Below are 15,750 nucleotides of genomic sequence, written 5' to 3' on the forward strand. Positions count from 1 at the left end.
CTACATTGATCAGTAAGTTAGACTTAATGGTCTCTATATAAACCCTTAAATGATGTGATATTTTAGAATTAAAATTGCACGCATAAACGTTCACTGAGCCAATGGGCCCCATAAAGCTATTAATAATTGGTGTCAATTATTCAGCTGCTGTTGCTGGATGAGGAGTCCTCCACAAATACAAGACTAAATATTTGGGGGGGGGAGCGGGAAAGGGAGGGCCTGCCTCATCCGTCACTTCCTTTTTTCTACAAATTGAACATAAAAACCGAAGCTCAAGATTATTATTTTTTTAATAACATCAGAACTGACAGAATAATGACTGCATTTAATTAAAAAAAACGACTCATGCAAACTAGCCAAAGGCCCAGAATAATTTGTTTATGCTGGCTGAAGAATCGTGAATTGCCTGATTTCCATCCGCTGCACCGGCTGCCCCATTTGCGGTTTCCATCCGGTCTTCCCACAGGGCCAGATTGGTGGCCCTGCCTGGTCTCCTGCGTTTGGCCCACTGAGCTGCGTGCAGAACAGCAGGGTTGGGAGGGACCTTCCAGGTCTTCTAGTCCAACATCCTGCTCAAGCAGGAGTCCCTAGACCACTCTGACTCCTTGAATTCATAATCCCATGGATGACATATTAGTTCACCAAGACTGATCGGTTGTCATCTGCTGATCTGTAAAACTTTTCAAAGAATACAGTATGTCCAAAACTTTTATGAGAAAAAAAAAACATGCAGTACTATTCAATTGAATCCAATCCTCCTCCATTCTGCAAGGAATTCTTTAGAATGGTTAATTTTGCATTATTTAACATAATGAGGCCCAAGGGCTTCCTAGTGAGAGAAAATGCCTACATAGTACTGTATGTCCATACATAGTACAAACCCCAGTTCAACCTCACCGTCACGTAACATTAAGTGTCACCGTCCCAAGTTGAGCCCTTCCAGTCTTGGCTTCTCAGTTCCAGGTGCTGGAATGTTTTGAGCCGATCCCGTTGGCTCTTATGTCACCCGGGAACATCAAGAAAGGGAAAGAGAAGCCGTCTTAGCAATTGTGGGCCTGCGTATCCTGAGCCCTGGGAAAGAGCGTTCTCGGCAGCGCTGGCCCAACACGCCCGTTGCTCTATTGACATGGTGACATCTAGGAAGCCTCCATTTAGACTTAGAAGGTTCCTCCTACTCAAGCCTTGCTTGGATTCAGGCCTTGCAAACAGCTCATTCTGCTCAGATCCATAGCACCTTGTAGAAGTGTTGGGCACAATCTGTAACAGCAGCTGCCTGAATTTTGGGGGGTCCCTGAGATGGGGAATGAGGACATTTGAATCGCTTCTGCAGGATGTCCTGTGCAAAGCCATCGCCAAGGGGTGGAGGTGCACCAGACGCCCTTCCCAGCATGCGAAGCCCTATGGCTTTTTCCAGTTCTGGCTTGTGCTGCCATGGGTCAGTCTCTCCTAATGTGGGGGTGGGGGTGGGAAATGGAGGGTGGGTGTTTCTCCTGCAATGTGACTTCAACCAAATCAATGGGAGTTCAGGGCAAGGAATGGGCAGGTTCCCCACAGAAGCCCCCAATTGCTGTCCAGCAGCTTTCTTGCTGGTTGAGTGGAAGACGGCCGGTGATCACCATTAATGCTTTGTAAAGGAGGTGCTTGTCATTTAGAGACAATATTTATACATTAATAAAAGCAATACAACCATAAAGAGAAAAAAATAAACAAGCACAGCTTGATATAATAATATGCCATGAAATATCATTGGCTTTATAATAATTTACTACAATGTGAAAAAAAAACAAGACCTTTTATCCATACAGAATAGGAAATGCTTCCATTTAAAATATGGCAAGCACACAATAATAATATATACACCACAGATTTGGAATTTTGCTTTTCACTTGTGCACAGAACTTTTGCATATTTGTATTTGTGTATCTTTGTCTGGATTTACATTTTTTTAATTATTTCGTATCCTTTCCCTGTTACCCTGGGAATTTATATTCTTTTAAGTCTAGAATTGAGAAGACAAAAGCTTTTAATAAAACCAGATGCTATTTAAAATTGAACTCCCTCTCAAGTTGTCCCCATGCAATTAGCAATAAAAAATGCTGGGTTTGTTTTTCAAAGCATTTTGGCACATTTTGAGGCACTGTTAATTATAATGAGTAAAACCTACTTTTATATGGCATGACTACAGCAATATTTCTGAGCACAGTCTGAAGAGAGGATATCCATGGGGAGGGGGCAAAGTCAAGATAAAGGCCATGCAATGGAAGACCCAACCTTTTTATAACACCTAAAAAGGTAAAGCTTTGATCACAGAGTTTGTGACCACCAACTTGACTTTATTTTACCTCCGCTGGGTATATCGCTCTGCTGTTGAGTCGTCTTCCTGACAAATCACAACAAAACCACGGAACTACTTTTCTGGAGTTCCCATCCATCTCTGCTGGATACCCAGCAAGCTCCATCTGGAAGAAACTTAAGGAGCTACTCAAGTGGATTGTTCCCAACCATTGCTAACAGGCCAATCCGGGTGTTACGGCTTCCCTAAGAGGTAAACCCCAGTGATCAAATTGATCACAAGCTGCAATCCAATGAAAGGTTATTTCTCAAGAGGGATCTCACATGGCAGAAGCCAAAGGGATGCATGTGTATGCTTGTGTGTTGAGGGAAATCTTCACTGTTCTGCCTGCAGACACAGCAGTTATCTGTTCTGGAAGAAAGATCTATGGAAAAAGGCAATTGAATCTTTCTGTAGGGCTGAAGAAGCAGCTCTGGGTAGGTGGCCCCCCAAAAGGAGAACTTTTCCCCCCAGGACATTTTTTTTTATGCTTAATGTCCACCATGTCCTTTTGTGTTTTGTTCTTTGAGGAGGGAATAAACAGAGACCATCGCTTGTTTTATAGTTTTACAGTTTGTTGTTAGTAGATCACTGAAAAAAATCTCTCTGTCTCTGCTGGCATGAAAATAGGTCGGGTAGAAAGCTTCAGCTTCAGCCTTAGAAAAGGTCCTATTGAGTTTAATCATTGTAATGTGCAGTCAAAAGCCAGGTAGGAACTCCCAAAAAGACTCCATGAGTGGTCCATTCTTTTTTTAAAAAAAAACTGACTTTCACATGTCACTTTGCAGAGATGGGTGTGTGCTTTGCACACAACAGAACCTTCTGCATTTCATTACAGGGCAGTTGGGCATGTTATCCCTTTGAGCAAAACTGTGCCCTGGCAAAGGTACAAATTGATGTTCTCTTCTTTTTGGGCTTACTGCTGACATTAAGCACACGTGTCACCTAACAACCAGGCTTTCCAAGAAAAATCTTCTAGCTGTAGAGCCCACACAAATATGATGGGGAGATACATGGTCCATGCAGGTTCCTATTAATAGCTCTGCAGACCCCTTGCAAGAAGAGTCAGAAAAGTCAAGATGGCAGCCATGACTGCACAAGTAAAGCCCATCCCTTATTTAAGCACATGGATGCGAGACGCATCAGACAGAGAAGTGGTGCTTTAATCCTGTAATTCTAGCCATCATCTTTGGGTTTTTTTTGACCCCATCTGCAACACCCACATTGCTATGCCTGAAGAGCAATCTAATATGATGGCAATTCAGGAGCTCAAGCCAACCAAAGTAAAATACTGTCAGGTAGCATTGAGTTATACTTAAATGAAGGATGCTTAAGCCAAGGGATGAAAAGCTGCACCACTGAAGCCATAAAAGTGCAAAATGCTTAACTTTCGCTTTTGGAAGTAATCTGATAAGCGCAGAGGAAGATGTTTACTTAAGTTGTCCTTCCGGAAAGCATCCACTAAGTTAAAGTGGCATAAAAATTCAAACATTTGGTGTGCATGAACTCGGAAAGTTGCTGCTCCTTATTACATCCTCGGCTCCCAAGGGAGGGTCTTGGGTGCTTTCCTGCCGGTGATGTTGAGCAGGACCAGTGGCCTTAAACTGGTTCACCCCCTGCCCCAATTTATAACGCACAAAGAAGGACAAAATGCGATCAGGGCATCTTGGAGCACCTGGATAGTTTGCCTCCCTTGGCAAAATGCAGAAGGGCCATGAAAACAGCCCCATTCCATCCCAGTTGAACCTGGGCTAATCTGATGAGTGAACCCAGCCAGGGCAACATCATCAGACCATCCCCAGCTTCTGCTGGCCTCTTTCTATTTTCTGGGATCCTTCTATTTCTGAGAAAATATAACTCAGACTGAGATCTAAACACCTCTAGAAAAGTTCTCTCTGCCCCAGCTCTCATTCTAGACATCCATTACACAATCCACAAAACCATGTCAACATACTAGTATATGAACCCGCTGGGGGAAAAAAAGTCTTTGTTAACACCTCCAAAAAGGCAATTGTTTCCAGCACTATCAACTCTCTGCATTCTTTCATTTTCCCTTCTGGATTGCTATTTTTACGGCAACAGAAAACAAGCGAACAAAAAATGGAAAAAATCTGGTCAATGTAGAAATGGAAATAGAGCTGTCTTATCCCCTCCTACCCCCCACCCCCCTGCATAGGAATCTGTTTTAGAGCAGAGCAATTGCATAATATAAATTGTACCTGGAAGTCTCTGACAATCGGCGTCTAACCATAGTTATTCAGAAAAAAGAAAAAAAAACACTCAGCGTATATAATTGTACTGTTAATCCAGTTCTGTCTGTATCTCACTCTGGTTGACTCTGGTGTCCTGCTGTCAATTTGGGCTGGTTATTTTTCTAAGCTGGCCAGAATTTGACCCATTTGGTCACCTATGTTAAGAAGAATCTGAGGAGGAGAGCATGTTTGGCTATTTCCAGCTGTTTTGTGTCCTCCTATAAAATCAACTGCTTCTTGACGCTTTCAGGTATTTAGACATTGCACAGGATGTCTGCCAATGTATCCTCAGAGGATGGTGGAACTCTTCCCACCCTAGTCTGGCTCTCCAGCTTCCTCGACTGCCTGTCGTTAGCTGAAAAGCTATGTGGTTTCATTTTTGTTTTGCAAAGTGGAAGGCCCCTGGAGTCTTTCTGCTCTCCATCCATTACTGTAACCTGTATTTCACTGTAACAGCTCTCATTCTTGCAAAAACACACCCAGTCCAGACCCATGAAAAATGATCATCCCTCTGGCAGAAAATTCCAGCAGCATCAGCCCAGTTGATAGGAAGGGCATTGTGTTGGACTGCAGTGGATTCTGTGATCACAGACAGGCTCTTCTCCAGATATTCCCACCACTAATTCACGGGGAAAGCCATTTTCCAGGGACTACTGGCTTTGCCCAATGATGCCATTGTCTCCCATCTTTATCCCACAGTCTTCCTTCCTTCCTTCCTTCCTTCCTTCCTTCCTTCCTTCCTTCCTTCCTTCCTTCCTTCCTTCCTTCCTTCCTTCCTTCCTTTCCTTTCCTTTCCTTTCCTTTCCTTTCCTTTCCTTTCCTTCAAATTGCAAAGATTCTTTTGGAACTGAAAACAGGTGATTTGAGATTTCCAGTAAAGTTGAGGCATCAGGGTTTTTTCCCTTTCTTAAAAAAAAGTAACAATAAAAGCAGTTTCTTCTTTTCATTGCCCAGAACGCAAAGGCCACGTCTGTGAGTGGAGTTGCAACAGTACAGTTGAGGATGGCTGGAGAAATGCTTCTGGGAGAGCGGCTTGGACCTTAGATGGAAGGGCGGGGAGGGGGACGGGAAGGAGGCGGAGCCCGGCTGGGGGGAGGAGCATGAGGAGGGGGCGGAAGCAGCGTGGAGGGTGGGGAAGGGGTGGGGGGCGTGGGTGAGCTGGGGGCTGGTGGGGTGTAGATGGGGGCAAGGGAGGGAGGGTTGTAAGCAGGGGCAGGGGGAGGGGGAGAGGGGAGGTAGGTGTTGTTGAGCGGGTACTTGGGTGGTGCCTGGAAGGTCTTCACTCGGGTGAAGGTAATGCAGCGTCCCTGAAAGACAAGCAAAAAAAAAAAAAAAAAAAATGAGACCTTCCAGTAGGACAAGGCAAACACAGGACACACTGCCAATTCTGAATGCCTTGGGGAGAGGAGAGCAAAACTGCAAAACTCACTTAACAACTATCTTGCTTAACAAGAAAAATGTTGGGCTCCGTGGTGAACGTAAGCCGAGGACATCCTGTGCCTGTGACGCAGAGCGGTGCCCTAGAGTTGGAGGTTGCTCCGCAAGAGCCTTTGGCCGGGGCTGGCTCTCCGAGGCCCTTTGCGTTCTGAGCCGGGAAATAATCCGAGGATCTCATGTCTGTCTTTGCCTTCAGCAAAACTAAACACGATGGTTCGCCAGCTGCGTCTCCAGCACCCAGACCCACCTCTCCTCTTTGGCCCCGAAGGGCAGCTCAAGCAGGATTAGTCCAGTTGGATTTCTTAATGTCCAGATATTTTAATCATGAAGAAATGATAGCCGCTGGCAGAAACCCCAGCCAGAAACAGAAATGCCTGAGTTTGTTTTGCCTACAAGCCTGCTCAGCAGGGACAGAAAAAACACTGGTTAATCTGACTGGAGCTCCTGAAGTCCCCTGCAAAATCAAGTAAAATGTTTGCAGAACACAAAGAGCTCTCCAAATGTCGGGTCACCAGAGCAGATGGGATACAAAGCAGAATTTGGACCCGGAATTTAGGAACAAAGGCAGGGTGGGCTTCTTGGGGATGGAGGGGATTAGAAAGCAGACAGGAGACTCTGAGAGCTCCAGCACAAGGCTGTGTTTTACAAACATCAACTATTTGCACCCCGAGGGGAACGTGTCTGTGCCACACACTCAACTTTTAAAATCCAGGGGCCCCATTCCTGCCTAAGCATTAACCACATTTGGGGAAATGCTTGGCACTGGGAGGACTACATATTGTTTGTGTGGAGGGAGGGGGGGCTCCTTGCAAAGTTATTGACACGCTGCAAATATACATGCTGTGGATGCATAAATAAATGCATATACTGACATGGAAATGTCCCGTGTGTCCTATTTAATTTGCATTTCCAAAATCCACAGAAGGAAGGTGAACTAAACCCGAATGGCAATTTGGAGGCTTTGAATTGATCTCGTACGCATTTGGTAACGTAGCTAAGTGAGACCGTTGTTAAGCGAGCTTTGCCCCATTTTATGACCTTTGTGGCCACTATGAAATGAATCACTGTGGTTGTTGAGCTAGTAATACAATTGTGAAGTAAATCCGGCTTCCCCGTTGACTTTGCTTGTCAGGTCGCAAAAATTGACCTCGGGGCACTGTGATTGTCGTAAATAGGAGCCATTTGCCATGCATTCGAATTCTGATCACGTGACCGTGGGGATGTGAAAAATGGTCCTAAGTCACTTTTTTCAGTGATGTTGTAACTTTGAACCTTCACTAAATGAATGGTTGTCAGTCGAGGACTACCTGTATTTATTGCTACCTAGATGTTAAAGAACTGTATTTTATATAGAAAATAATAAATATTCATATATAGAAAAGAATATCGGTTCTTGATAATGTAATTCCTTCCATACCTTAATTTGCATGTAAGTTTGTGCAGTTAGCAATTTTCCTTTTTAATGCACAGACTGGAGGGAGGGGAGAGGTAAACAATTTTCGGACAGCATTAAGAGCTCCTGAAGCTTTAAGTGTGAACACATCTGATAGCTGGCTAACAAACGCCTTAAAAAGCCACCGTTTATCATGCAAAGGAAAAACACAGCTGCAGAATTCCACAAGTACAATCCATTAATTAAGGCCCCCATTCCCAATCCTGTTTTTTGGGGGGGAAACAGCCCTTGTGCCTCTTTTAAGGTAGGGAAGTGGGCATTTGGGCTGTCCTCTTGAAAGTAAAAATAACCTCATTAATCCGAGAAAATTGCAAACCTCAGCCCTTGAAAATGTGAGCCGACCGTAAGCTACCACATGACCATAGTCCTTTGCTCTGATTGCAAACAGCTGTGCTTGGTGGCAACCTTCCTCAAGGAAATTCATTTCACAACTTTGTTCAGCCCTATCCTTGAAAATCAGCTACAGAAATGCGATTTGCCTTTTGCCTCACCAGCAGTATCAAAACTGAGCAATCCTGCCTCAATGATGCGAGGCTGGGAACCATGGGCTGAGGAACATTTCCCCAGGCCTCTTTGCCACTGTAAACTGGCCAGGCCAGGGGATTCTGCAGGGAGGTGGGTTCAAAAAGTTAAGTTGTGGGGCACAACCACATGATGGAAGCGCTGCCCTTTATTCTTGCCAGGTGGTTGTGGCTGCCATCCTGACTTCTTTGCCCCCTACCGGATATCTCTTGGCCAAGGCTATCTCCTTCCATTGGCGGCACAAAGCAGCCTTCCTGAGCGATTCTGGAAAATGAAATTCTACCCCAGTTGGCAAGAATTCGTGTGCAATACAACCACGTTTGACTGGGACCAGTTTTCAAAATAATATTTTCTGCAGATTTTTTTGGCCTCTACACCAGGGGTGTAGCATAAGTTTTTGTGAGCTCATAGACTAACAGGGTTGTTCTCCAACTACGCCTAAACAGTTGATCTTGGTTTCTTATTTTTTCAGATCTGTTCTTGATTTCCACTTAAATTGGTATGTATGCTATGCATATTTCATCAAAGATTTACATTCTGCTTGCAAATTTTGCCTGACGTTCAAAGTTCTTGCAGGTTTTGTCTAAGTGCAGGTTTTGAATGTTGTTTCCATTTGTCTGTGTTCTCTTGTTCAGATTTGGCTAACTGAACTGCTTTCAAAATTTGAGGCAGTGAAGATGCTAAGAAATAGTTATATTTCAGATTGCAAAATGGGTTGAACATGGAAGTTAATTTTTGCCCTTTAATCTGAAACATGGAGTTTTGTTTCCTGTTTTCTATCAGAGCACTTGAAATGTGTGAGGTAGCAAGAAAATACTTTATAGAAAATACATGTTAACTAAGAAGCAAAAATCCCAAAACGAATGCTTGGCAGGAATGAAATAGAGCAGCATTTGCATCTCTTTAGCCTTCATTCTTACATCATTCCTTTGTTATGAAACTGGTCCAGAGGGATCTTCACCAGCTTTTCAATGGAACAAAATTTAAAGGAACAGGAAACCTCCCACATGCAGATTCAGATAATCAGTAGTAGCCCTGGAACTTAGCTGCTTGCACTTCGGGGATTTGTCTGGCAAACAATATAGAATACACAATAACAGAGTTGGAAGGGACCTTGGAGGTCTTCTAGTCCAACCTCCTGCTTACGCAGGAGACCCAAAGAAGTTGTATGCAGTGAGTGAAGGAGAAGGAGGATTACCTTGTCTCCTGGCTGTGGTCGCATGACGGACACTCGGTCGTAACCTTTCCTCAGAAGAACCCAGAGGGCATCCAGCTTTCCCTGTAAAACAAGGAAATGGTATCATATATCTGCTACAAGACTGGCACAAAATAAATCAGCTTGCAAAAGAGGCAGAAGCCCCAGTGCACAAAAACACATCCATCTTTTTCGTTAATGAGATAACATTAGAAATCAAACCACCACCTTGACTCACACATGAGAGAAAACACACACCATCCATGTACTAAAAACAATTGGGCTACTTTCTGAGTCTTCCTCAGACTTTTTGTTGGGAAACAGATCTGCATCTGATTTTATGTACCCCAACGTAGTCATTGATGATGTTGGGAAGGAATGCTAAGAATTGGAGCCTAACATTTCTAAGGGGGCCCCAGTTGGAAAAGGGTCTCTGAGCCATTTTGACTCCCCCTTTTCAGGGCCATCTGTGCCTGCTCCTCCAGAGGGATTCATGGGCAATGGACAAATTCCGTTTTCTCACAAGGATCTGTTTTATGTATTCCGTCCAGCAAGGAGTGGTATCATAGTCCCAAGTTCACTCTATACTCCTGCAAACATTGATTGACTGATTTCTAGTTTTTATACTGTGCTCCGTCTTTTGGGCAGAAAACAAGAAAATAAAACAGTCAGTACAAAAGAAAAACATTGTGAGGAAGCAATAATGGAGGAGAGCTAGGGAGAGGAGAGCTCCCAGGGTTCTTCCCCAAACACTTCCTCACCTCCCCACAAACAGAGAGAAACAAGTTGGTAGTCAATCTTCATAAGGTTCACTTCTCTGACAGTCATTCAAGCTAAGAAACAGTCACTCCATGGGGCAGGGGATGTTTGTAAAGCACATTCAGTGTGGGAAACAAGTAGATAGCTACGATGAGCCAACTGGGTTGAACAGAAAGCCATGTTGCAAACCTCATTCCAGTGGAGGGCTATGGCTCTTTTGCATAGCTCCCTTGCAGCCGGAGACACTATTGTGGTGAATGTAAACATGAAGAGAGCTCAGGCCTGTCTGAAGAGCATGTCTCATTTTTTCTGGGCTACAACAGCCAGCCCAAAGGATGCACAGCACACCAGAGAGAGCAGACGTCAGACTTGCTCCATCCTGCAAGTCCCACAGTGATTGTGGGTCTGTCATTCTATCTCTCAGCTGAAGAAGGAGAGGCTATGTCAGTCCTCTAAGATTCTTCAAACAAACGTGGATAAATAAATAAGCATGTCCCACAATGGCAATATTCCAGATTTCTTAACTATAAAGGAAAAAATAATAATGGAAAGTCATTTCGATAGGAAAAAAAAATGGGGTCCTTGCTGTTTCTTATTTTAACATGCTGCTCTTCATCAAAATAGCCATCTGCTAGGCTTAATTTAAACCAGGTCCTGTTCCCCAGGATGTGATTTTGGTACCAAATTTCTCTTTGTTGCCAGTACAAATTTTAATGCCTAGTAGCCTGCAAGAAAATGTGCAAAGTCTTCAAAAAATAGTTCATAGAAGAGAAGAGACACAAAACAAAACCTATGCATTGGAAGGATCTTATGGGTTATCTAATCCAACCCCTTTCTTGTGATAGGGATCCCCGAAATAATCCAAAACAAGAAGCCATCTACTTATGTAGACCAGAAGTTCTCAACCAGAGTTCAAAACAAGCCACAGCTGATGGGTGCAGGGTCATGCTGGAGTTCAACCATGATGTAAGATAAAGGCGGCTTCTTTTCTCCCACTTCATGGTCCAACATCTCAACAAGTTCATTGCTGTCTGGGCTACTCCAGGTCTTTGGGTAGGGAAAGCTCAGAAGCTTGTTGGATCCAGGGAAAGAGGACTGTTGAAGGTTGCAGACTCTCCCAATTGAAGGATGCACTCTCCCAGTGTCCAAGCAGAAAAGCCTTGGACGACAGCATCCTCCAAATGGAAGGAAAGGGGACATGCCTTCACTTGGCCTAGAATGGCCAACAGAAGCTGGTTGATCACCCACGTCATTTGACAATCCATCAGCAAAAAGACTGGTGAAACACATCAGCTTGTTGGCTTTTTAGGGAAAAGACCATGAGAAACTCCAAAACTGTTGCCCTAGATCTGCTTCTGGCATGGGCTGGGGAGAAGAAGGGGGATGTGGCAGAAAAATGAAAGCAAAACATGGCAGTACAGTGGGATATGTGAACCCAGGACATGTAAATAATTTGAATTTAGCTTGGAAGCTAATATGTGGATATGTGCAACACTATTGCAGGAAAAATAGGAAAACCTGCTGGTCCTGGAATTCAGCTACCAAAATATCAAGTTTATTTTTCTTCCTTGTTTCAAGGAATAAGATTCTAGTCCTTCTACAACATTGAAATCTTGAGATCCCAATAAGTGGCTGGATCGAGTTTCTAGTGAACTTTTGTGACCTTTACAATTCCTTGTTTCTTCCAAGGTCTGGCAGAAGCAGAATTAATTATGCAAAGCCAAGCAAAAACCAAAAGCAAAAGAAAAGGAATGAAAAAAAAATATTTGGGCTAGAAATGCCTAATTTATGCATGCTACAAAATCCAGCTTTTCTTGGCCCAAAAGGCTGATATTTTTAGGACAATCTTGATCGTAATGCAGTATAAGCAGTGCTGCTGGTTCACTGCTGGGTGAATATAAAAGAAAATATAAATATAAAATATAATAAAAGGAAAAAATAAATAATATAAGTATATATAAAATAAAATAAAAGGGAAAAAATGACATATACTAGGCATATACTACAGGCCCCATAATCAAGCAGAAGACATAGATGAGCTCTTTGCTAATCAATTAACAATTTTATGTAGGAAATATACCACAGTAGTAATGGGAGACTTTAACTACTGTGATATCAACTGGGAGACAAACTTTGCAGCAAGTGGGAGATCAAACAGATTCCTAACCAACTTTGTTGACAGGTTTGTCATCCAAAAGGTAGAGGAGGGAACTAGAGGAAAAGCTATAGTAGACCTAATTCTTACTAATAGATAAGAAGGGATAGAGGGAGTTGAAACTGCAGGAACCGTGGGCGAGAGTGGCCACGTCATATTTGAAATTCAATATAATGCAAACACAAGCAATAGAATATAATTCAACCAGTGTCTTAAACTTTAAAAGAGCTGACTTTAAGAAACTCAGAGAGGGCCTAATAAAAATTCCATGGATAAAAATCCTAAAGGGGGAAAACCACTTAGGTAACGTGGGAAACACTGAAAAATACAATCATAAAAGCTCAGTCCAACACAATACCACTAAAAAAAGAAAAACAAGAAATCCAAGAAGAAATACTTAGTTTGGTTATTTCTCTCCCTGTGACCCCTCCAAGGACGAGAGAGCAATTAAGGTGCAGTAACTGGATAAGCAAGGATGAAGTCATGGATGCTTCTTTTAGATATCATTTGTGTGGTGATCTCTCAATATGCATGAAAACTTTGTTATCATCATAATAAACCCAACAGCTATGTTAGTTTAATTTATTGATTAGCCCACAGGCCATATCAGAATACATAGTCCCAAACATATAATATTAATAAAATCCTATAAAAATAATTTAAAATGAAATTGGAGTAAAATACAATAATTTAATATATAGATAAGTAAAATAAGGTAAAATTATATTTCAATACCACCCCTACAATCTACCTCAATCAGTCCCACATAATCTGATCTTATCCGAACCATTTTACTCAAGTACTGTGCTGTGTGAAGTGTTGTTTTCAGATTCTGGCCACACATAAGATATGTTGTTTTAATATGGGGTTCCCAATGGGTCATTTGTTTAATATATGAACCAAGATACCTGTCTCTCACCCTCTTATATTCTTACCCTCTTATACAAACAATAATCAAACGTTATGTGAGCCAAGTCTTCTACTTCTACGCTACGCAAATGTGGATACGTCTAGCATATGGAATAGAATGGAACCTCCCATATCTTACCATTGTATCAAGCTGTTCGAATTTCGCTCGCATAATAAACCCAACAGCAAAGAGACATACCTTGATAGGAGAATACCACTTGTGTGGTGAGGAGGACCTGCGTATGCTGCTTCCAAGATTCCTTGGTTCTGGGAACTCATACTCTTGTTCTGGCATCTTGACTCGTGCATTCTTGGCCTTCTCCAGCTTCGCCCCTTCTTCGGTTGATCCCTTTTCTCCCCAACGAACCTAAAAGGGAAACATTTCCATCAATTTGATCTCAAGCTCTTCTCTAATGACTCCATCCAGAGCTGTCTAAGGAGAAGTGGAGGTTGGTAACTTCATATGGGATTTTGCTTCAGATGTTCTTTGATCTCATCAAGTTCACAAATGCAATGAGTACATTTGAAGACTTTGGAGCAACATACCAGTGAAAAACCTTGAGTTTATAATCATTCTTGGACCTCACATCCTGGCCCTAAAATTCCTGGAAGGCCACTAGATAGCCTTATCAAGGAACTCAACCAGGTCAACAGTTGATTGAGAGTTACCCCCCCTCCCTTTCCTGGTGCACATAAATTAGCCAGAAAGTTTTACATACTTAATTACTAGCTTTATCAGTTAGAAACAGAAGAGTGAAAGCTGTGATACATTAGTAATGAACCTCTCTCTGGGAAGGCCATCTTCCATCGGGGTTGGAAATATCTGCATTTATTATATTCCTTTGAACGCTCCTTAAGGGGCTGAATCTTGTATTCATTGAACCCCATGCTGTTCAAATATCCTTGGTTCAAGCCGACTGTGTGATCTCCATTCATAAACTGGGCTGTGGGGAATTCTCCTCTTCAGTTAAATTATCAGCATGTTCCCTTCCTAAATTAGCCCTCATATCTCACATTACCCAATTAGTGTGGAGGTTAAATGTTTTCTTCCTCTTTCTTTCCCCGGGCTTTACCCCCAACCCCCCTTCTGCTCTGTATTAACCCCATAATTACCAGACAACTCTACAACCACCCTACCTCCATCCGCTTAATGCCTCCAACTCCACGCCCACCATAATAGGAAGCATCCACCGTTGGCCACTTCTTCTTGGGAAGTCCATCATCATCTTCCTCCTGAAAGAGAGAGAAAATATAGGCATCAACAATGAACTACCAGAACTTCTAATCCTCGGACAGAAAGAAGTTGTTGTGAAGAAGTTAAGATAAAGATAAACCTTTATTGTCATTTTTTATTATGAACGCACTAACTCACATTAAAACCTTAGTTAGCTGACTAGCAAAAGGTTCATCTATTTCCTCTGTTCGGTTGGGTGGCCTATAGTCTACACCTATGGCAATGTCATTTTTCCCCCTTTTATATTGACCCAAATGCATTCAAGACAGTTTTCATCATTGAACTGAGCTATGCGAGTGGTGGGATAGCACGCATGTGCACCCCTGCATCTCAACTTGTGTGAGCAGCAGGTTGGCGCACCCCCACATGCACATTGAGCTGCACCCGTGTAGGCATGTGCACCAGCTCTCCGCTTGCGCAGATTGAGCCATGTGCACGCTCTCAGGGCCCGGTTCGAAATAGGCCACAGCCCAGTACTGCGCTAAGGCCCGGAGGTTGGGGACCCCTGCTCTCTTGGCGACGGTCCAAATCTTTTTCTGCCTTTATGCCTTAATTAAAACCAGCTGAGTTCTATCTCTTTATTCTCTCCCTTTCTGCCCAGACACTTATTTTTTTTTTTTTTTGCCTGAAATCTGGGAGGAAGGCCATCTCTTTGCCTTCACTGCTGCCTCTCTTTCCCCTCCTTCTTCACTTTGTCACTGCCCAGGCCAGCTTTCTCACACACAACAGGAAATACCAAACCCTGAATGTGCTCTTGGCCAGAGCGTGAAAAGCCTCCCGGTTATTTCAGAATTAAAGCCCCCCCCCCCGCACAGAAAATGCCCAGCCATCGTGGCACTAAAAGAAAGGGGCCATCAATCCAGCCACAGGCCAGGCTGCCCTCTTTGCATGCCCCATTTTCTACTTCACAGGGGAAATATTTGGAAGAACAAAGCCAGCAGAATTTCATCACCACGATGGAGACGTACAAAAGCATTTTGCTTCAGAGGTTTGGCTGCCTCCTCTGGACACGTTTCTGACCATAGCCTGCATAAATGCAGTTTGTCCAGTGGGAAAGACTATCCAGGCTTATTATTCTGTTTACTTATTTTGCTGAATGGTTTACCTTCAGAAGTTGTGGGTGCTCCATCACTGGAGGCATTTAAGAGACTGGACAGCCGTTTGACTGGAATGATATAGGGCCTCCTGCTTGAGCAGAGGTTGGACTAGAAGATCTCTGAGGTTCCTTCTAACTCTATTATTCCATTTCCAAATGACCTTCTAGGAACCTATTACCTAATGGTTTATCTTGGCGTTGTTTTAAAAGCCAAAAATAGATTTTGTTGCTAAAGTTAAAAGAGGTACCAGAATACCCTTTCCATCTTCCTGGTGCCCAGATGTGCTGACCAACAAAAATAGTGAGGGATAACGGGAGTTGTAGGCCAAAACATCTGGAAGACCCCACAATGAGAAAGGAAGTTAGGGTTTGTCTTGGCAAGGGTTCAAAACGACCCATATGGTTA

At 43.1% G+C, this 15,750-nt stretch overlaps 1 protein-coding gene across 4 annotated transcripts in view; it reads right to left on the reverse strand.

Annotated features, from left to right (window-relative positions):
* Positions 1-274: 274 nt before the first annotated feature.
* The window catches only part of ANTXR1 (ANTXR cell adhesion molecule 1), a 69,827-nt gene continuing 54,351 nt past the window's right edge, over positions 275-15,750 (reverse strand). The window contains exons 15-19 of one of the 4 annotated variants that reach the window (XR_005554417.1): positions 14,152-14,247; positions 13,214-13,381; positions 9,195-9,275; positions 8,917-9,065; positions 5,755-5,891 (exon numbers count right to left, since the gene is read on the reverse strand). Coding sequence is in view for 1 of the 4 variants with exons in the window: in XM_039324264.1 (XP_039180198.1) it covers positions 5,625-5,891; positions 9,195-9,275; positions 13,214-13,381; positions 14,152-14,247 (612 nt within the window). In the remaining 3 variants the exon portion in view is untranslated. Of the gene's footprint in view, positions 5,892-8,916; positions 9,066-9,194; positions 9,276-10,139; positions 10,475-13,213; positions 13,382-14,151; positions 14,248-15,750 lie in introns of those variants that run through there. The other 3 variants (XR_005554418.1, XR_005554419.1, XM_039324264.1) reach the window with 3 other exon arrangements.

This window comes from Crotalus tigris, unplaced genomic scaffold (genome assembly GCF_016545835.1).
Source record: "Crotalus tigris isolate CLP2741 ecotype Arizona unplaced genomic scaffold, ASM1654583v1 scf7180000024293.1627790, whole genome shotgun sequence".
Classification (NCBI taxonomy): domain Eukaryota; kingdom Metazoa; phylum Chordata; class Lepidosauria; order Squamata; family Viperidae; genus Crotalus; species Crotalus tigris.